Source organism: Lissotriton vulgaris, chromosome 3_1 (assembly GCF_964263255.1).
Source record: "Lissotriton vulgaris chromosome 3_1, aLisVul1.2, whole genome shotgun sequence".
NCBI lineage: Eukaryota > Metazoa > Chordata > Amphibia > Caudata > Salamandridae > Lissotriton > Lissotriton vulgaris.
The window spans coordinates 1,572,739,079-1,572,761,744 of NC_141689.1; the positions used below are offsets into that span (position 1 = coordinate 1,572,739,079).

Genomic DNA, 22,666 nt, shown 5'->3' on the forward strand with positions numbered 1-22,666 from the left:
GATATTGTTGTCGGATCTGTGCTCATAATGCACCACGGCTTAGACTCACCAGTCTCAAAGTAGAAGCGCTACATCGTATTTCGAATTTGCGGTTTTCAGGTAACACACCCTTTGGGTATCATGCGGATGACGAGAAGACCCAAATGATAACTGAGATGAACACCTTGAAGGCTGTTGGCCTAGAAATGGCTGAGAAAATATCATAGGAGGTACAGACCCTACAATAGGAAATATTTTACTCAGAGGGTACAAACCCGTCAATGGCCTCAGCAACAGCTACCAAAACAGCCCTATCACCCTCAAAACCTATCAAGAGGTAGGGAAACACAGCAGTCCGCATCCACTGGAAAACCTCTGGCAAAACAATGAAGCTTACTTCCTCCTTTGCTGTTTCATACTCCTGTGGGGAAAAGTATCACCAAGCATCTAGAAGAGTGTTGCTTAATAACATCAGACAAATGGGTCTTGAATGTTGTTGAGAATACTTATTCTCTCCACTTCAGGTTTCCTCTCTCTTCAGTTCCACCATCCAACGCATTTCCAGAAAGACCTCCTGCAAAAGGAAATCGACAATCTATTGCAGAAGAATGCGGTGGAGGAGGTTCCTCATCATCAGAAAGGATTTAGAATGTATTCCCGATGTGTTTTGATGCCGAATAAAGCCCAAACAAACAATTCAGACCCATACTCCATCTTCAAGTACTAAACAAATACAAAAAGATGGAGAAGATCAGAATGTTGGCGTTACACCAGATCTATCCTCAACTTTACCAAGGAGACTGGATGTGTTCAATAGACCTCCAAAACGCCTACTTTCATGTTCCAATAATAGCAAAGCATAAAAAATCTCTTCATCTCAAAGTAGGCACAGACTATTGTCAACAAAAAGCTCTGCCTTTGGGCTAAAGTCAGCCCCACAAACATATTCTCAAAATGCATGGCAGTTGTTGCAGCGTATATAAGGAAACAGAAAATCTTTGTCTATCCTTAGCTGTATGGCTGGCTAATAACCACAAACTTAACCATACCAGCTATTCATCTTTCACATGTTCAGAATGTGCAGGGTGATTCCCTCAACCAAATATTTCAAGAAAACCACGACTGGGTTATAAACGACGAAGTGTTGCAAGACATTTTTCGAGAGTGGGGCTATCTAAATATAGATTTTTTGAAGACATAAATAGCAAACAATGCCAAGATTACGCACCCAGGTTCTCCCAACCAGGGTCGAAAGGCAATGCCCTTTTGATAGGCTGGTCAGGAAAATTTCTGTATGAATTTCCCCCAGTTTGTCTCATACAGACACTGCTCATCAAATTCTATAGGTCCAAAACCAGAATGATAATGATAGCACCAGAATGGCTTCGTTAGTGGTGGTTCATGGATCTTCTTCAAACACACAAGAGAATGCAATCCGGACAGGATCTCAAATACAAGTTCGGAGGACAGAATCTGCCCCCTAACCTTCTTTCAGTAATCTTGACCTCTTGGCTCCAGAATTCCTCCAATATAGCCATCTAGGTCTTCCTCAAGAGTGCATGAACATTGTAAGAAAAGCCAAGCATCCTTCCAAAAGAAAACCATACGCCTTCAAGTTGAAGAGATTTTTAATTTTGAGCATCCAAAACAACCACAATTGTTTTTTCTGTCAAGGAGATGTTCTGATAGCTTCGGCTAGATAGACAAAGTTTTTTTCTGCTTGCAAACGGCCTGATTCACACAATAGGGTCATTTGAAACCATAAAAAAACATTTTCTGATGTACCAAACCCTATTTGCCATTCAATAACCTAATACTGAATCGCAAATATGGTTTGCGATTTGGTGTTTGAAAGGGGTGTGTTTAGAGCGTCCCTTCCTAATACCGAATTGCAGCATTATGTACAAATGTTTTGTGACTGGGAATGCGGTCACAAAACATTTGCAGTTACCACCAGCTTCATGTTGATGGTAACCCATTTGCAAATGGGAAGGGATCCACAAGGGACCTCTTCCCCTTTGTGAATGTGGGCGCCATCATTTTTTAAGAGCAAGCAGTGGTCCCATGGACCACTGCCTATTCTTAACAAAATGAAAAGGTAGTTTTTCATGTTTATTTTTGAAATGCATCCCATTTTCCTTTTGGATAATGGGCTTCATTACAAAACAAAATATTGCTTTATTTAAAAAGCAATCACAGACCCCAGCAGACCACCATCCCTATGATTGTAGCCATTCACAATGGGTTGCAAATTGTGACCTGTCTCATGAATAATGATGATTTGCTACCCACTACGAATGGCTAACACACTGTTGTACATTGCAGTTTGTAATTTCCTAATAGTAAAATGCAAACTTTCACTATTGGGAAATCGCAAACATGCGATTTCATACATGTGGCCCCATGTCTTCTTCTTCTAGCAAGATCTGACTTACAGTTTCTTCTAATGAAGCTATAACTGCTTACAGGTAACCTGTCTCCATCACAAACTTCCTTTTTAGGTCGAAGCCTCCATTGCAGGGCATGGCCCTGCTGGCGGCAAAGACTTATTGTGAACAGGAGAATTTCAGTACTGGGTGAAACCACTTCCCCCTTTTTCCATTGGCAGGCCTCTGGAAACGGAGGCCTGCCATTGGAAAAAGCTCCTGTTTAGCAGATTTGTCTGCTCTGGATCCCTACTCTCGAGGACTCCATGACCTGCCTTACGGTAGCACGACAATATTTTCAGAAATATTGCCTTGGCAACCATGAGGCAGGGCAGGGAGTCCTGGAGGGGCGGGATTCAGTATCCTGTTCCCGCTCCGTTTTTGTTTTTTTTGTTTCGTTTGTGCCGTCATTCCAGCACGTTCCTCGGCGGTGGAGGAGGTAGGGGAGAGGGGGTGCTGGTTTTAAGACTTGTATTATCAGCGGCACCTTCTGCTGAAAAAAAGTGAACGGCCTTGAAATATTCAGACACCGGGTACTTCAGTATTTACGCCTTTAGGAAACTATCTAATGATCTGAGCAGTGGAGTTTCGAACAAAACAGCATCAGTACACTAGGAGGCTAAGAGCGTCACCAACGGACACCATGATGGAACCATGGTGGGCGGTTGAGGAGACAACAGGCACTGACGCAATAACTTTAAGATACATTTACAGGTGTGCACCTAATAGGCAAACAGGGAAACGGCTCAGCAGTGTGCAATAAAAAAATAATGCAAACGAGCAAAAGATACGGTTCTGTACTCAAATGTGTATAGTCACTGCCATGGCTCAGCTGCGCTTTACAACCGCGCCGCCTGCACTCTTCCATAAACTGCTGGGATGAGGCAGTTTTATATGTTCTGCGTCATCCATAAGACATGGGCGCACAGATGTTCGGAATGAATACTAAGTCACATTAAGCACCGGCCACGCAATATTTTAACAGAAAAAGCCAGTATCACCATAAGGCTGTTCTACCTCAAGCGCAGCAGGGATGAAAATAAATGTCACCCTTTGCACCCGATCATGATCTTTGCCCAGATGGTTATACCCTCCCTCACCAAGGCAGACTTCACAAAAATGGAGGCATAGTCGGTACAAACAAAAAAAAAAGTTGAATTGGGTTTTAGCTGACTCTCCCTCCCAATTGGTTGCTACGAAATTCTCACAACAACCATCAAACGAAATCAAAACAATCCATCTGCTTTTATATCGTCCTCTGCCGTCGTGTACAAAATGATGCCTTCACCGACTACTTCATCCACTGCACACTTCCATGATGACTCGCTATTCAAATTAACATTGCACTTGGAAAATTCAATATCGTAACATCAACACACACCCACAGCCATTAAAGCCAAAATAAATCTGCATTGTTTAAATACATTTTTTTTATTTAACAGTGAAATATTTACAGGCGCAGGTAATGCAACCATCAAGGATGGTTAATGAGGTGTACATCAAACTCTGTTACTATTTAATAGCACTACAACAGTGGTCATCATTCGAGCAGTGTCATGCATCAGTTACATTCAAACATATGAAAATAACAGCCGGGTCGTGTTTTATCAATACATCACCATAGAAGGACAAAATGCGGGGTGATGTACAGGAAAAGTAATGTAATATGCAACATCATAGAAGATATGCACAGCCTACGAATAGCAAATTCCCATCAGTTGTTGGAAAATGTGATGGAAGTGGCCGCAGTGTGAGTGAGTGTAAGAGATGCCTCTTTCCCAGCTAGGAAATTTATCCGCAAGGTATGCGCCATCTGAACTGCAGTTTGGCACAGTGGACTCATGTGAGAACCCCAGAGAATATGACAGTATTCTTCTCAATTCAAATTGGTTCTTACCAATGAATGTGTACTTGGCTGAGCTGAACTACAAATGGGCAAAAGGCCAGCAAACAAGGTCTACTCCACAGTTTCAAATGCTACAATAGAGGGTCTGAGGTCTGCTCAGGTGAATCATTGCGGTGTACGGAGACCTCATTAGAGGCGTCCCAGCGCTAGGGAACAGGTGTCTGCCGGCTTCAATGCAGTTATCAAACCGGACGATTTTAAGCTATTAGTTTTGGAAATAACAATGCCTAGTATTTATTTTATTTTTTAAAACCCAAAACATAAATAGAAGGCGTTGTCATTTACAATGCCAATAGCTCAAAATCGTGTCAATGCGAGATCTATTGCATTGCAAATGCTTGTTTTAAATACCAGTGATTAAAGATTTCCTAGACGGCCCTAAAAAAATCTTTTCCACCAGTTCAGTCCATTTTTCCTCCTTGGAACCCATCATACTTTCTAAATTAATGGGACCCCCCTTTAAACCCACACACAAAGTCACTGTTCAACATCTTAAATGAAAAGCAACTTTCCTAGTTGCTATTACATCTGTGCTTAGAGTTAGTTAAATACAGCCTCTATGCAACACGGAACCATTTATGGTATTCCATAGCAATAGAGTAAGTTTTCAGAACACAGCCCAGTTTTCTCCCTAAGATAGTTTCTTATTTCCACATATAAAATTTATTTCCTACCAATTTTACTCCTTAATCCTTCAATGCCAGCAGAAAAGTCCTTGCATTCTCTGAATGTTAAAGCAGTCCTGAAATTTTGTTTAGACAAATCCAATGATATAAGAATGGTCAGACTGTCTTTTCATAAACTATGGTCTAACTTGTACAGACTTGCCTTCTTCTAAGCAATCTATTTCTAGATGGATTGTATCTTGCATTATTTTTTCCTACTAGATAGCAAAGAAACCCCTTCCTGGTAGGCCTGAATCAATCTCCACTCAGGGAAAAGCTCTTACCATAGCTGTTGTTCGAAATGTTCCAATTTCAAAGATATATAAGACAGCTACTTGGGGATCTGTTTATGCATTCACTAGACACTACTGCCTAGATCTGGACTCTAGAGTGGATACTCAAGTAGGACAAGCTTCTTTAAGGAACCTTTTTGGGTGATTGTTGCAGGTGTTTTTATTTTATGTCCACCTATTTGTGAGATTGACTTGCTATTCTATTCAGTGCTTATGGCTATTGATGAGGTTCCCGTAGAAAAGAAGAAAAAGTTACTCACCTGTAATCTTAGTTCTCTTCCAGGGAAATCCTCATCAAAGTCATAAGCAACTATCCCACCTCCCCGGACAGGAACTATTGCAGCTTTCAACAATTGCTTCACCCACGATTCCTAATTTCCATCAAAATGACCAGACCTAACGGTCACCTGTGAAACATGATGGGATACAGGGGATACTATGAGGTTCTTAAAGGAATATGGCCAGTTTTCTATTCTATGCTTTGCATTGCAGCCTATTGGCTAACAATACCTAATATTCCCTTTCTTTTTCCTTTAAAAAACGTTTGTGAAAGTTTTTCTATGCTCGCATTTTTTTATAGGGACGCATGTCTATACAATTGGCTTCTTTTTAAAATGAAATTTCAATGAAATTTGGTAATTTGTAGCCTTCTTTAGGCTGCAAACAGATATACATCAAGTAGTCTGATTACCCCGGGCGGCGAACTCTGCTCCACCAGCAGAGTTTGAAGAGCTTTGCCAACTCCGCGCTCTGTTGGGAACGCAAAGTTCAAGCCTCTGCGCCAAGCCCAAACAAAAAAAAACACTTACCTGCTCTCTGGCGTCTCCAGGCTGACCTCCTCCTTGTCGTGGTCTCTCCTTCTTGCTGCCATCCTCGCTGTAAAACCCTATGTTGTACATCTTGTGTGGACTGCGCAGTTGCAGCCCAATCCTCCTGTGGTCCTTGCTACAGATGCCAGTGCTTTCGGGTGGAGGCCACTTTGGGAAACAGCTTTCTACAAGGCCATTTGTCTCTGCAGGAGGGTTTGCTATCCTCCGATCGGAAGGAGCTGATGGCTGTCTACGGGGTGATCATGGGTTTCCGTCTTCACTAGTTGGGGGGTAATGTAGTGGTCAGGTCTGACAACATGGCAACGGTGGCTTACCTGAATCGTCAGGGTGGTATTCGTTTCCGGTCTGTGAATGCAGTGGCTATCCCCTTGATTTGCTGGGAGAAGGCACATCTTGTGTCTGTATTAGCAGTTCACATCATGGGGTGGACAATGGCTGGCGGATGCTCTCACTCTGGAGGTCTTTCTGCAGGTGTGCGGGAAGTTTGGTGTTCCTTTCCTGGACCTGTTTGCTTCCCGGCTAAATGCTCAGCTGCCCCGGTTTTGTGCCCGAGTTCAGCAGGTTGGGGCCTGGGTGGTGAATGCCTTCACCACTCCTTGGCCATCCCACCTGTTGTATGCTTTCTGCTAATTTCTCTGATTCTCCGTTTTCTGGCACAACTGGTATCGTAGTTCAGGAAGGTTGTGGTGGTGGTGCCTGTTTTGGCCTCACTGATCTTAGTTCCCAAGTCTCAGGCTCTTATCAGTTCAGGGTCCCCGGGTGATTTCCTGCTTCCCTTCTCCCCTGAGCTCGGGTCCCTTGTTGCCTCTCCAGCGACTGTGGCTGTTGGTGTGGAAGATGAGAGGCTGGGGTTACAGTGCAAGGGGCTCCCCGAGCATCTCTCATTGATCATCAGTCTCTTAGGCCATCTAACCTCAAGTCCTATGGGAGGCACTGGGGGAACCTGCAGCGTTGATATGGTTCTCTTCAGTTGTCTCCCCTGGAGTGTTCCCTGATGGATGTGTTGCAGTTTCTTTGGGAGGGTTTCGAGAAATGTTTGGCTGTTTAGATCTTGCAGGCCAAAGGGCCTGCGATTAAGGTGTTTCGGTCCCCTTGGGGGAATTTGCCAGATGTGAACGATTTGGTTTTGTGGTCGCTGATGGGTTTTTCTTTCTCTTGTCCAATGGTGAGGCCTCTGTTACCATTGTGGGACCTGCCTCTTGTGTTCCAGGCTTTGCATGCAGCTCCCCATGAGCCATTGGACTTGATGGACATCAAGTTTGTCACTTCGAAGGTTGTTTTCCTGGTGGCCATCACTTCAGTCAGGCTCCCGGGTGAATTGGGGGCTCTGATGGCTAGGGAGCCCTTCATGTCTGTTTTGGAGGATGGGGTTGTCTTACGTTTGGATTCCTCATTTATGCTCAAGGTGGCTTCCCAGTTCCATCATTCCCAGGAAATTATTTTGCTTGCTTTACAGGTGGAGCAGGAGTCTGGGGGTAATCTTCCTTGGTCTTTGCTCTATGTCAGGAGGGCCATGCATATCTATCTGGATTATACCAGTCCATTTTGGAAGTCAAACTCCCTGTCTGTTTCCTTTGGGTACTACTCCGGGGGGGGGGGGGGGAAAGACCTCTTCTTTGTCCATTGGTAGTTGGCTGAAGCAGGTTGAGTTGACTTACTCTCTTTCATGGTCTCCGACTCCTGCCGAGGTGTTCTACTCTGGGATGGCAGTTTTCGGGACCAAATTGCGGGGGGTGGAGGGGGGTTCCCTGGTGGAGATTTGTAGGGCCGCTACTTGGGCACCCTCTAATAAATGTGCGCGCCATTATAGGATCCTGAATGTTGCAGGCTGTGAGCTCTTGAATTCCTGCATTCCTGAATTTCTGTTCAAATAAATCACTTGGGTGGTGCTGTGGTCGTTGTGTCCTTGCGTTTATGTTGATATGAATGCTGGCGTGTTGCTTGGGTATTCTCATTATGTAATGAATGGGACGAGGACGGGAGGGACATCATGGTAGTGCCCTTTTACATACCGTTAATCTTCATTGCTCCTGGTTCCGTTTTCCTCGTCCCATTCATTACGCCCCTCCTTGACGCCCAGCCTTCATATTGGGGCTTCGAGCTCAGAAGGAATGCTGGGTAAGTACACCTATTTACTCCCAGTGAGAGGGGTTGGGGTAGGGATCCAGCGTTCCTTTTGTTCTTTTTTTCTGTCTGTGAGATAAGATTATCTCATTATGTAATGAATGAGTTGAGGACTAGGGGAAGAGGAGTAATGACAATTAGCGGTAAGTAATAGGGCATCAACTCACACCAAAGGCAGGAAAACTAAGCAGAAAAGAATATCTCATTAAGCAAGCAAGTTGCACGGAGTGTCAGAACTAGGGATGTGTACAATTTGTGTGTAATTTCTCTTGGGTAATAACGCTAAATTGAGGGGACATTATGTATTATTATGCAAAATGCGAATGTGATATATTTTGCTAAAAAATAACACCAAAAACAGAAAACAGAAGATCCTCCATTCTGGTCATTCATGTTGCTCCCGCGCTCATTGACACAGTACACAAATGAAAATATCTATTTCTATAAAATGTATCTTAGTTGATGGAATTTTCACCTGTTTCTTAATATTGTTTTGTCTGTGTTGTTTTTTAGAATTAGTAACTAGACGCACTACTGATTTGGAAATTTCTTTTTACTGCCCTACAACTAAAATCATTGATACTAATGAAGCTGCCACACGTGATGTGGAAGAGAGCCATAGAGGTAAGGCTGACTTGGGCTTTAAGTTGCAATGCTATTCTACTTGTAGGTATTAAGTAATATACATTTGAGGATCTTCTTAAATTGGGGAAATGGTATGAACAGTTTTTTATGTATTCGTTTATTTAAAAGCTATGTTTAACAAGTTAGTATATTCCTATAATATCTACATTATTTTGTCACGGTTGAGGGAATTGTTTTCCTACAAATAAATACGCACGCTTTTTACACACCATTTAAAGGTGCGGGTAAATTATTTTGCTCATGTCCCAGAGCTGGCTCGAAAACCATGTGCAGACACAGTACAGGACAGTAGTTGATACATTTTTAGATGGGTTTCAAGGGATCACAAAAGCAGTTTGCGCTCATGCTCTTTGTTATCAGTATAAGGTGGTGCCAGTATTACAACTTGTTGCTTCTTCTCCTACTGTGTGCTACTTGTGAATATTACAACATCAGAATCTGAGAGACATGAAAAAGAACTCTTGCAATTAAAGATGAAAGACCAAATTTAGGGGCATATTACCAAGCAATAGCGATAATTATCGCTATTGCTTGGTTAGAGACAAAAATGTATCGCCGACCTGCGGCGATTTTTATCGCAGATAAACCTTGGTATTACCAAGGCTTATCGCAAATGCGATAAAAATCGGCCGCAATGCATGAATATCGCTGAAAAGTCAGCGATATTCATGCATTACCGAGCTAATGCTCTTAGCCATGTTATCCACCTACCATTGGATAACATGGCTAAGAACTGCTCAGGGGCAGGTGTTAGCTTTTGGAGATATTCGCGCTTAGCGCGAATATCTCCAAAAGTTGGTAATAGGAGATAGCGATGTTAGCGACTGTTTCCAGTCGCTAACATCTTGGCACGCCCACTTTGCATGTCATTAGTGATAAATATCACTGACATGCAAAGAGGGGCCCAAGATGGTCGCTATCTCCTACTAGCTGTCGCTAACTGGTGTTAGCGACAGCTAGGTAATAGGGAGATAATTTTATCTCTGCTTTCTTGGCTTTAATATGGGAGTTGTTAGGCACTCCTGTCATACACTGTGCTACTTCGGAGAAAGTGAATTAATCTCCATGTGTGCCTTGATGCTTGCATGTCAATACGAAAATGCATATATGCTCATGTGTTCCTTAAATTGTGCTGCTACATTTTACTGATCAATTTCGTTTTCACACCTGTTTGAAGAACACTAAAGCCTACTTGTCATTGCACACTTAAATGCGCTTTAAATGTATTTTTGTTTTTCTATTCCATGTTGTACACTACACATTCCTGCTAAATCATCCTAGCAAAGCGATTTTAGAAATTAGTAGAGTTAACTCTTGTTGTAGTTAGTTTCTTATTTCACCAAGGTCTTATTGTATTCTTCCCACTAGAAGATCCTGGCACCTGCCTGTTAATACTTATGTCTAAATGTTTCCTTCCTATCACATACTCTTGCTTCCTTCACTTGTATTGAGACAAAGGGGCAGATTTACAAGCCCCTTGCGCCCCTTTTACGTCATTTTTAACATGGGAAAAGTGACGCAAGAGTGGCGCAAGGGCTTTGTAAATAAGCCCCAAAGTGTTTGGATGTAGCACCACAATGTATGGATTTAAGAATTACACGCTCTGACTGTTCAAGGAGGACGTTCTGATCCGTTGAAACTACCAGTTCACACGTCTCCAATGAAGGTTTTGCCTTTCCCACCAGCTATCCTATTGGAGGAAGAATCTGATGAAGAAAGTCTTTTTAGAGCAGCTCATAGCCCTTCAGAATTGATTGTGAAATGCCAAGACTTTGATGATGAGGAATATTATGAGGAGGAATACCAACATTGTCCTGAATATATTCCCCAAGACAGCTCGATACAAATGCCCTTGGAGTTGGTAATCAATCTACAGGGAATGTGGCAGGACTAGTATAAACAGTTTCTAGAACCTGTTTCCTCTACTCCTGCTCGTTGACTTCCACCTTCAGCTCAATCTGCACAAAAAACATCACCTCCTAGACCGTGCACTTTGCAAATTCCAGGAACCCCTTTATCTTCATTACCTCTGGTGGAACCCCAGACACATGACCATGATGTGTCTGACGGGGATCAAGGAGAAGAAGAGCGAGAGTTAAGGGATTGGATTCCACTATCAACGAGTGGGATGATTACTTAATAATTACAAAAGTAGAAAAAGGGTGGAGGGAGAAGGAGGATAAACAAAGCTAGGTCGGCCTCCAAGTGATCTAGCAAAAACAGTAGGAACCCAATGTACTGGATTCAGAGACCTATCTTGTATGATGGTCACTGATCAAATTTTGTCAGTACAAACCAAAGAGAAAGAAAAATTTCTTTCTAGTGTCCCCTCACTCACTGGGGTTTCCCCACATTGACATGCTTCATCATTTCGTTCCATCCCAGTTCTCTACGAAAAGGGGCGTGCTGCAACTAGCGAACTACGCAGGAGCACTTAGTTGTGAAAGGCTATGTGTGGTGTAAGTGAGATAGTGATAGAGTGGATGTGAGTGATTAAAAATACTGTGCTAGTAGTCCTCAACAAATTTATTTAGCTCCTAGGTTGGTATATTAAAAGGGGGGGCTGACACTGCTATTTAACCTTTAATCAGGGCTAAATCAGTGTGCGGTCAACATGTTTCAAGCTTCCCAGGCTTTTCATCAGGACCATACAGGGACCAGCCCTGTATTTACCACTCCTATAAGTCCCTATTTAGGGTGTGTAAAATTAATAAAGAACATTCAACGCTGTTAATTCTAAAACATGCGTGTTATACATACGTTTGTACTGTTTCGTTACTTCTGTAAAAAGAATGACACATGGTTAGTGGCAAGGTAACCCTTTCTTAGAAGGAAGGGTATCACACATTTTTTCTCACGCCTCATATTCGAGTATATGGTGTCCGATCTGCACCTTATTGGTGCGTGCAGGCTTTCCAGTCCAGTGCATAAATATAAAAAGTGCAAAAAGTGGTTTGTGAATTCACACATATAAACAACACAGGACTTAATGTGACTATGGACAAACACACAAAACATAAATGTCATTATGGCAAAAACGGCATATTTACATGTATTGGTGCCTATTAGCACTGCATGGTCTCTGGTAGGGGGCAGGATCACCTTATGGAAACATTGCTGCCGATTTAAAAGCAAGAAAAGGGAACTGCGTCCACTATGTTCCCATGTAAAAGGAAATGCTCGTATTTAGAGAGTCGGGATCTTCACGCTGTAGAAAAAAGCAAAGTACTTACTTCCTTCAAGGTGAAACCGCACCGTATTACCTAATCGTTACCCCTCCGGACCGCATCTTGAAGCTGGTTCGGAGGGGAATGTTTTTAAGTTATCGCATTTCCGGGTCCGTTGTTTTAACACTAGACCGTGTATCGGTAGCGGCCATCTTGGGAGGATGTAAATTCAATGTATAATGAAGATGTTGACAAACCGAACGTGATTTGCGAGCGTTTGTGGTTTTTTGTTCATTAGTCTTAGCATAACATCACTTATTATATAGAAACGAATATTCCTATTTCTTTATTATTGTTCGCGTTTCTTTATTATCGTTCGCATTATTTTGAGAAACGCGAGTGACCATGTTATTTTATTTGCACTCAGAGTTATCAGGAGAATTTTAAAAAAAGTTTTGTTAGTACACAGAAAATAAGGATCTTATTGTGTAGGAACCTTTTCTTAAAAATGGATCTTATTAGGTATTTGATGTTTTTGTATACACAAAGTTTTTGTTGGTCTAACATGGACCCATGCAGAGCAAATTGTGTTTTGTCACCGTAAGGGCAGTCCTGGTTCTATGTGCCACTTTGCTTTGGTACTTCTTTTATTTAGTTTTTTATATAAAACCCTTCTATTGCGAGGGATATTCCTTATGGTGTTATATGCCCCTGTGTATATATACTGATAGTAATATTTATGCTTGGGAAATATCGTTTTGGTGCTGATATTTTAGTTCATTTAGCCCAGTTGTTATCGAGCAAGTGTAACTTGGTTTTAAGAAAGATCATTTATGATCTTAAAAAAGGAAAGAAATATCATGAATTATGGGCGCTTTAGTGAGATGCCAGAAAAAACGTCATAGACCTCCTGTTACACTTTTCTGAGGTTAGTTCCCAAAAGCACCCCAGGGAATATCATCGTTTAGCCCCTGGGTGTCCGTGTGTAATTTGAAAACCCATCTCTGTTCTCGTTCATGCAGTATCTTTTCCAGGTTCTCTTTGTTTTTTACACTTTCCAACACCACCCATGTCAGATCATTGGGTGTGTGATTCTTCTCAATGAAATGATTTGTCATTCTAGTGGTAGCCCGTTTACAGCGGATGTTACTCCTGTGTTCCACTATGCGGGTACTCACCTTCCTGGTGGTCATACCCACATAGTGTAAATTGCAGATACAGGTGATCAAATAGATCACCCCACAGGTATTGCAATTTGAGAAATTCCGTAGCTCCCATTTAGTATTGTTATTAAAGATGACAGATTTTGTCACCGATGTCAAATGGCATACACTGCAATTGTTGCAGGGATAATGCCCACTCTGTAATGGTTGTAGTCTCAGAGTAGAGACGGTGGGTGGAGGTCGGGTATGTACCAAATAGTCTTTTAGATTTTTTCCCCGGCGGTGACTGAACATATGTGTTGGTATGTTTAATCCACCACTGTTAATCATAGACCAGTGTTTCTTGACTATCTTGGTTACAGTGTCTGATACTTGATTGAAAGTTGTGATACAGATCAGTCTCTTGTTTTCTGTTTGGGTTTTTACTTTTGGTTCTAGCAGGGCATCTCTGTCATTGTTGCTTGCTCGCTTTTTTGCATCCTTTATTAGTTTTTTAGGGTACTTTCTGGATTGTAGTTTTTTGCTAAGATCTTCTGCTTGCGCAAGGTAGTCACGTTTGTTGCTACAATTCCTTTGTAACCTTAAAAATTGGCCGAAGGGAAGGTTTTGTCTTAGGTGTAGCGGATGAAAACTGTCATAGGTCAATAGACAGTTCAGAGCTGTTTCTTTAAAGTGCGTCGTTGTGATAAGTCAGCCCAAATGTTTAAGTCCAAGAACACTAGATGTGATCTGCTCATGGAACTAGTGAATTTCAAAAATCTGTCTTGCTCATTGAGCCAGGTCAAGAAAGATTTGGCTTCCTCTTCCGTCCCTTGCCAAATCAGGAGGACATTGTCTATGTTGCGCTTCCATAATTGTATATGATGCCTGTATGGATTGATGTTGTTCAGGATTTTATTGTTCTCCAAATGGTGGACATACAAACCGGCTATGCTCAGCGCAAATGTGCTGCCCATGCTGGTCCCGTGTTGTTGCTAGTATAGTGTTTCCTCAAACCTTAAAAAATTCTCGGTGAGTGCCAACTGGCAGCACTCCATCACCACGTGTCGAGGAGTATGATATTTCCAATCATTTTCAAAAAGGACTTCCTCCAGTATTTCTAGTGTCTCCCTATGTGGGAGGCTGGTGTATAGACTTTCCACATCCAGACTAATGAGAATGCTGGATGTGGGGTCGAAATTTAGGTCCTTTAGTAAGCATAGAACATCCTTGGTATCTTTTAGGTACGTGTCAGTGCCTTGTACTAGCGGTCTCAAGAAAGCATCCGCAAATTTTAATAGCGGTTCCAGGATTGATCCAATCCCTGAGACTATTGGTCTGCCAGGTGGATTTTCAAGTCGCTTATGAATTTTAGGGATTGTATAAAAATAGGGGATTGTTGGTTTCTTATTCACCAGAAAGTCTGCTTCCTTTTTACTTAGCCAGTCATTGGCAAGAGATACCTCAATGAGGTATGCAATAGAAATTCTTAGACGATCTGTTGGGTCTTCTTCTATGATGATGTAGTTCCTCGTGTCTGCAAGAAGGTGTAAGCATTCCTTCCTGTAATCAGTAGTATTTTGTAGAATAATCGCCCCACCTTTGTCGGCTGGTTTGATTGTGATGTCATTTTTAGATAGTTCTTGTATTGCTGTTAATTCCACCTTACTTGTGTTATGAAAAGCTTTCACTGTACGTGGATCCAGATCTTTCACCTCCTTCATTACTGCTTTCTCAAAGGCCAGTAGTTCAACTGGTAAGTTGTTTGGTGGTGGGACAAAGGTTGATTTCTTCTTTAGTCCTGTGTCGCTTCTAGTTTGTTCTCTGGGTTCTTTGTCTTGAAAAAAGACTTGAAGTTTCAACTTTCTGAGGAATTCCTTAAACTCACAGCAGAGTTTAAATTTGTCTGTAAGTGGGGTTGGTACAAAGCCCAGACCCTTATTCAGAACTTGTGTCTGTATTTCTGAAAGATTTAAAGAGGACAAATTGACCACTAGATTTGATTGCTGCTCATTGCTGGTTCCGGGGGACCCTTGCTGCGTGTGGGGCGTCCTGCTGTCATCACTGGTTCGGCCCATTGTACACTTTGGTTGGGTTTGTTTCTTGCCCGTTGTGTGGGTCGGCCCCTGCCTAAAAAAGGTCTGCCTTGGTTTCCTTGGTTACCGCCCCAATTTTGGAAATTTTGTTGATGGTACATGGGAGGTCCATAGTAGAGGGGTGTTGGTGGTGGGCCATAAGTATATGGATCTTGGTATAGTGGCCCCATGGGGGCTGGATTTCCTCGATATCTCCCCGCATTACCTCTTCCTCTTCTGGGTCTTCTATTAGGGGTGGTGTTGTAATTGCCAGAGGTTCCTGAACTATCAGACCCTGAATCTGATCCATCACTGTCAGTGTTATATCCTGGGTTCCTGTTGCTGAGTTTGTAGTCGTCCCTAATATACGGGTACACCTTTTCATGGGAGAAAGATTTCTTATCCTTTGATAGTTTGATATATTTCGAATCTTTTAGGCTTATTTCAAAGTCTGTCATACTTTTATTTAACTCTTCCAGTCTCTTCTTAAGTTCAGTGGGATTTTTGAAGGATTTTAGACGAACCTCCATGAAGTGAATTTCATCCTTTAGAGAGTCAACTAGGCGTGACGCTGTTTTGATTATTAGAACTAACCAATCTCAGGTACAGTGCCACGAGATAAGTGACCAGTCTTTCTTAAATTGTTTGTCATGTTGGGATATAAAAGGTTCATTTCTAACTATCAAGCCCCTTGGTGCTGTATTCGCTTGTAGGTATTTTGCCATCATTACTCCATGTATCAACGTTTTGATCTGTGTTCTCTTTAGCTCCGTTAATTCATCCCCAACATTGGGTTGCATCGCTGTTGTCTCTATTGGGTGCCCCTGCATGGGGTAGCATGGAAGCGATTACTCTGTCCACTTCCTCCTCTGAAAACAATAGACCTGTAGTTTCTGCCATAATTAGTTGGTGTCTGTTTTTATGTGTGTCTTAAGTCCGGTCACAGGGTTACCTAGGATCGGCCGATCCGGTAAACCTTTTTGAGTTTTATTGAATCTCCTGCAGCCATGCAGCTGCTAAATACAAAAGTAGAAAAAGGGTGGAGGGAGAAGGAGGATAAACATAGGTAGGTCGGCCTCCAAGTGATCTAGCAAAAACGGTAGGAACCCAATGTACTGGATTCAGAGACCTAGCTTGTATGATGGTCACTGATCAGATTTTGTCAGTACAACCCAAAGAGAAAGAAACATTTCTTTCTAGTGTCCCCTCACTCACCGGGGTTTCCCCAATGTGACATGCTTCATCATTGGGGCCATCCCAGTTATCTACGAAAAGGGGCGGGCTGCGACTAACGAACTACGCAGGAGCACTTAGTTGTGAAAGACTATGTGTGGTGTAAGTGAGATAGTGATAGAGTGGATGTGAGTGATTAAAAATACCATGCTAGTGGGCCTCAGCAAATTTATTTAGCTCCTAGGTTGGTATATTAAAAGGGGGGTGACACTGCTATTTAACCTTTAATCAGGGCTAAATCAGTGTGCGGTCAACATGTATCAAGCTCCCCAGGCTTTTAATCAGGACCATACAGGGACCAGCCCTGTATTTACCACTCCTATGAGTCCCTATTTAGGGTGTGTAAAATTAATAAAGAACATTCAACGCTGTTAATTCTAAAACATGCGCGTTATACATACGTTTGTACTGTTTTGTTACTTTTGTAAAAAGAATGACACATGGTTAGTGGCAAGGTAACCCTTTCTTAGAAGGAAGGGTATCACACATGTTTTCTCACGCCTCATATTCGAGTATATGGTGTCCGATCTGTACCTTATTGGTGCGTGCAGGCTTTCCAGTCCAGTGCATGCATAAATATAAAAAGTGTAAAAAGTGGTTTGTGAATTCGCACATACAAACAACACAGGACTTAATGTGACTATGGACAAACACACAAAACATAAATGTCATTATGGCAAAAACGGCATATTTACATGTATTGGTGCCTATTAGCACTGCATGGTCTATGGTAGGGGGTAGGATCCCCTTATGGAAACATTTCTGCCGATTTAAAAGCAAGGAAAGGGAACTGCGATCAGTATGCGTCCGCTATGTTCCCATGTAAAAGGAAATGCTCGTATTTAGAGAGTCGGGATCTTCACACCGTAGAAATGAAGCAAAGTACTTACTTCCTTCACGGTGAAACCGCACCGTATTACCTAATCGTTACCCCTCTGGACCGCATCTTGAAGCTGGTTCGGCGGGGAATGTTTTTAAGTTATCGCATTTCCGGGTCCGTTGTTTTAACACTAGACCGTGTATTGGTAGCGGCCATCTTGGGAGGATGTAAATTCAATGTATAATGAAGATGTTGACAAACCGAACGTGATTTGCGTGTGTTTGTGGTTTTTTGTTCATTAGTCTTAGCATAACATCACTTATTATATAGAAACTAATATTCCTATATCTTTATTATAGTTCGCATTTCTTTATTATCGTTCGCATTATTTTGAGAAACGCGAGTGACCATGTTATTTTATTAGCACTCAGAGTTATCGGGAGAATTTAAAAAAAGGTTTTGTTAGTACACAAAAAATAAGGATCTTATTGTGTAGGAACCTTTTCTTAAAAATGGATCTTATTAGGTATTTGATGTTTTTGTATACAGTTTTTTTCAGGTATTTGAAGTTTTTGTTGGTCTAACATGGACCCATGCAGAGCAAATTGCGTTTTGTCACCGTAAGGGCAGTCCTGGTTCTATGTGCCACTTTGCTTTGGTACTTCTTTTATTTAGTTTTTTATATAAAACCCTTCCATTGCGAGGGATATTCCTTATGGTGTTATTTGCAGCTCTGTGTATATATACTGAAAAGTACAAGGCACCGGATGATACCCCTGCATGCCTCCTTGGTCAGCCGAGACTGAACACGATTAGTAAACATTCCTCTATCATGGCTGCATTGACGGTTAAAGCAGCAAATTCTCTAGCAATTTTAAGAAGATTTGTCAGGCAAATTTGGCGGATATGCAAAGGTTCATCGATCTTCTACTAGAGGATGTTAAGCCTGATGCCAAAAAGGTTCTACTTGAGGGAGAGAGAGCTTCTTCAGAGATAATAGACTATGCTGTCTATATAGCTTCTACAGGATTCCATCAGCTTGCTGGAGCAGCTGTCCTGCGCAGGCAAGGTTGGTTGATAGCGACAACATTTGGACCGGAAGTCCAGACGAAAATCCTGGACTTGCCTTATGACAGAGAAGCGTTATTCAGAAAACATATCGATGAAGTGCTACAACCATTAAGACGGATACTGATACAACAAAGGCCTTAGGATCATTACAGTTTCGAAAGCAACCCCTTTGAGGAGCTAGAGGGAGAAGTACTTATTCCTTCAGAGGAGGATTCCAGAGCTATAGGCAACAGTGCCAGCCTCATCAAGGTCAATATAGGCCACAATATGGGCAACAATAAAGGCAGTCACCGGCAGCGACTTACAAACAACCACCCAGAGGAAAGCAACCCAACAAGGGGCGAGATGTCAACAGAAAGCAATGGTCTTTCTTTACTGCCAGCTACCTTCCACAAATCCACACAGTTAGGAGGAGGCATTTCTCATTACACCCAGCAGTGGTCCAGTATGAAAACAGACAAGTGGGTCCTAAACATCATACATCAAGGGCATACCCTGGAATTTGTCACCAAACCCCTGGATGTGTCTCCAAAACGTTTGTTTACTCCCCATCTGAAACAACTATTGAAGCAAGTTGATATCATGTTGTAAAAAGGGGGGATAGAGAAGATTCCAAAGCTTCAACAGGGTACAAGCTTATGTTCCTGTTTCTTCCTGATCAGGAAAAAGTCAGGAGACTGGCGCCCAGTTTTAGATCTTCGAAAATTAAACAAATACCTGAAAAAACAGTCATTTCGATTGGCCACCCTACAGGATGTCTTAAACCTTCTCAACATTGGGGTCTACATGACAGCTTTGGACCTTCAAGACACATACTTTCATATCCCAATTCATCCCAGCCACCGGAGGTTTCTCCGTTTTAAGGTAGCCGGCACACAGTTTCCGTTCAAAGTGCTCCACTTTGTACTACGTTCAGCTCCAAGAATATTCACCATGGCCCCAGTGGCAGCACGCCTGAGACTAAACAAAGTGCAGGTTTTTCCGTACTTAGACGATTGGTTCATAAAAGCGCCATCATTCCATCAAGACCAAGCGTATACCACACAATGCCTTTCACTATTCAAATAGTTGGGTATCAAACTAAACCTACAGAAGTCAACTCTCAAACAGACAACATCATTAATGTTTCTGGGAGCAGTCTTAAATACTCAGTCAGACAAGGAATCAAGACAGAAGAGTCGAGGTAAAGCACCAACGCACCTAATATCCAATTTGGTTGGGCAAATTGTAAAACTACATGTGTTGCAACGAACCCGGAGTACAACCCTTCTTTACTCCAATTTGAAAACAAGTTTTCAAAATAGCATATCACTTTAGTGGTCCAGCACAGACAGAACTGTAAACACTATATCCAAATTACTGGGAATCCGGTATAAATGTGTTACTAAGTTTGCACCTAGAACATATCAAACAAGAGTAATGCATGACATTTAATCACTGCATCCGGCAACAATGTTTCAGTTCAAATATTCTTTATTCTTTTTTCTTCATCCTTTTAAAGAAACGCCATTGAGTAAAGAATGTCGTAGCCAACGCGTTTTGTGCTTTCACTAACTTCTTCAGGGCTCCAAATTGTATATCAAGTGTATTTTGTTTGTAATTCTTTCAATCAGTATGGATATTTTATCAAGTAAGATCCTCCTGTATAATACCAAAAAATTGCATCCGTGTGCCCAGAATGCCGCAGCCTCCCTTTTGTCGTTGTGCAGCAAAAACTGACAAGGCATTTGTCTCTCCAGAACGGCAGGGCAAAATCAAACAGGTGGCCAAAAAGCTCTGCAAAAGAAAGTCTGCTTCTGTCCAACTATACAAATCATTCCTAGGAATGTGCTCCTCCTGCATTCCTCTAATTACAAACTGCAGACTTCATATGCGTCCTCTACTGGAGCAGTTAGTCAAGCAATGGCTGCAGGTTCATTCGACTACGTGATTCAGATAACCCCAACAATGATAAAAGCTATGCAATGGTGGATGGTGCCAACAAAAGTTTGTCAAGGGATGACGTTTCTGTCTCAAGCAACAGATCTTGTCATTACTACGAATGCGTCCCTGGAGGGATGGGGCACTCATCTTCAGGAGCTATCAGTCAGTGGCAAATGGACGACTGTCGAGAAAATATTGCACATTAATCTCCTAGAATTGAATGCCATAGCTTTGGCATTGTGTTCATTCCTTTCCAAGACTGCAGGCTCGTCGGTTCTTATCCGTATAGACAATACCACCAGCATGCACTACTTAAACAAACAAGGAGGAACACAATTTGTTGCTCTATCTCATCAGGTACAAACAATTTGAAATTGGGCCTTACAACACAAGATAACAATGAGAGCAGAACAGGTATCCAATGTGCTAGCAGAAACATTGAGCAGATTGACAAGAGATTGCTAAGAGTGGGAGCTTGATTCTACGGTTCTACAGGACATTTTCCTTCAGTGGTGCACTCCAAAACGTGATCTTTTTGCGACACAGACAAACAAGAAATGGCAATATTACACAAGCTGGCATCCCCAAAGAGGGTCGTGAGGAAATGCCTTTTTGATCGGATGGTCGACAATATTTGCTTACGCTTTTCCCCCAATTTCTCTGAAGAACCATGCAGATTAATCCTCATTGCTCCAAAATGGCCAAGGCAATTCAGGTACACAGAACTTCTCCTTCTCTCAGAGCAACATCACATTCCTCTGGTAACAAATCTGACGCTTCTATTCATGAGCAAATGCCAAGTACTGCATCCCAACCTGACTTCTCTTTGCTTGTCGGCCTGAATCCTGATGACAATGAGCTTGGAAAATTGAGTACACCTAAAGAGTGTAGAGAAATTCTTTCTAAAGCGCGAGCAGTATCCACGAATAAATCATACCAATTTAAGTGGAAACGTTTCTGTATGAGGCATCAAGAAAAATAATTGCATCCATTATTTGCGACGGCAGTGCAGATTCTGACTTTTCATCTTCATTTAACCAGGACTGGACTTGCACATTCATCAATAAAGGTACACCTGGCAGCTATTTTCCATTTTAAGAGATCAGGGAATTCTGTGTCCCTATTGGTAACAAAAAGATTGCAGACCATAGGGACAATTAGTCAGCAAATAGATTAGTTAAACAGTTCCTCTAAGGACTTTTTAGATCTTTTCCACCAGTGAAACAACCTTTTCCATTTAAATGTGTATTGAGTCAGGAAATGAAAAGCCCGTTCGAACCTATACACAAAGCACAACTGTAATTCCTGTCATGGAAGACAACTCTGTTACTTGCATTAACCACTGCAAGAAGGGTTAGAGAGTTGCAAGCATTCACTATTAGACAACCTTTCATGCAATTCAAAATGGACAAAGTAATATTAAGGACTAACCCTAAATCTATACCAAAAGTCCCTTCGAAATTTCATCTCAAAGAGCCTATTGTTCTGAGAACTTTTTTCCCAAATCCACTCACTGTGTATGAGAAATCCCTACATACTTTGTATGTTAAGAGATGCATTAAATTCTATTTACACAGAACAATTGTTCATTGCTTATGGCAATATGAATAAAGGACTTCCAGTCTCTAAATATTCTATTGCAAGATGGTTTGCAACTGCCATTCAGTTTGCCATAACTCTGCAGGATGGCATTTTCTTCTAGAGTCAAGGCTCACTCAACAAGAGCTGTTTCTACGTCCACTGCATTATTTGCTGGAGTTCCAATACAGCAAACCTGGCCACATGGTCCACTGTAGGAGCATAGAGTGGAGTATAGTGGCGTATAATGGCATAGAGTGTAGTAGAGTGTTATAAAGTAGAGTTGCATAGAATGAAGTAGAGTGGAGTCTTGTACACTGGCATAGAGTGGGGTAAAGTGTCATACAGTGGAGCAGAGTGCTGAGTCGTGGTGTACAGTGGAGTAAAGTGTCGCAGAGTGGCTTGCCGTACAGTAGAGAAGCGTGGAGTAGAGTCGAGTTGAGTGTACTAGAGTGGATTGGCATGTCGTATAATGGAGTGGTGTGGCGATTCAGAAAATGACGTAGAGTGGAGTGGCATAGAGTGGAGTTGAGTGTTTTAGAATGGAGTGGCGTAGAGTGTGGGATGGTAGAGTGGAGGGGCTCAGAGTGTTGTACAGTGGAGTGGCGAGTGGAGTGGCATAGAGTGGAGCAGTGTGTCAGAGTACAGTAGAGTAATTTGTGGTGGAGTGGTGTAGAGGGAGAGGAGTGGAGTAGAGTAGCGTAGAGTAGAGTGTTGTACAGTGACACAGATTTGAGTAGAGTGGAGTCACATTGTGTGCAGTACAGTGTGGTAGATTGGGGAGGGTTG

At 42.1% G+C, this 22,666-nt stretch overlaps 1 protein-coding gene across 1 annotated transcript in view; it reads left to right on the forward strand.

The window, feature by feature from the left end:
* SHOC1 (shortage in chiasmata 1) overlaps positions 1 to 22,666 on the forward strand; it is a 1,715,507-nt gene that overhangs the window by 506,762 nt on the left and 1,186,079 nt on the right. Inside the window, exon 8 of the mRNA XM_086963751.1 lies at positions 8,737 to 8,847. Coding sequence (XP_086819877.1) covers positions 8,737 to 8,847 — 111 coding nt within the window. The remainder of the gene's footprint in view (positions 1 to 8,736; positions 8,848 to 22,666) is intronic.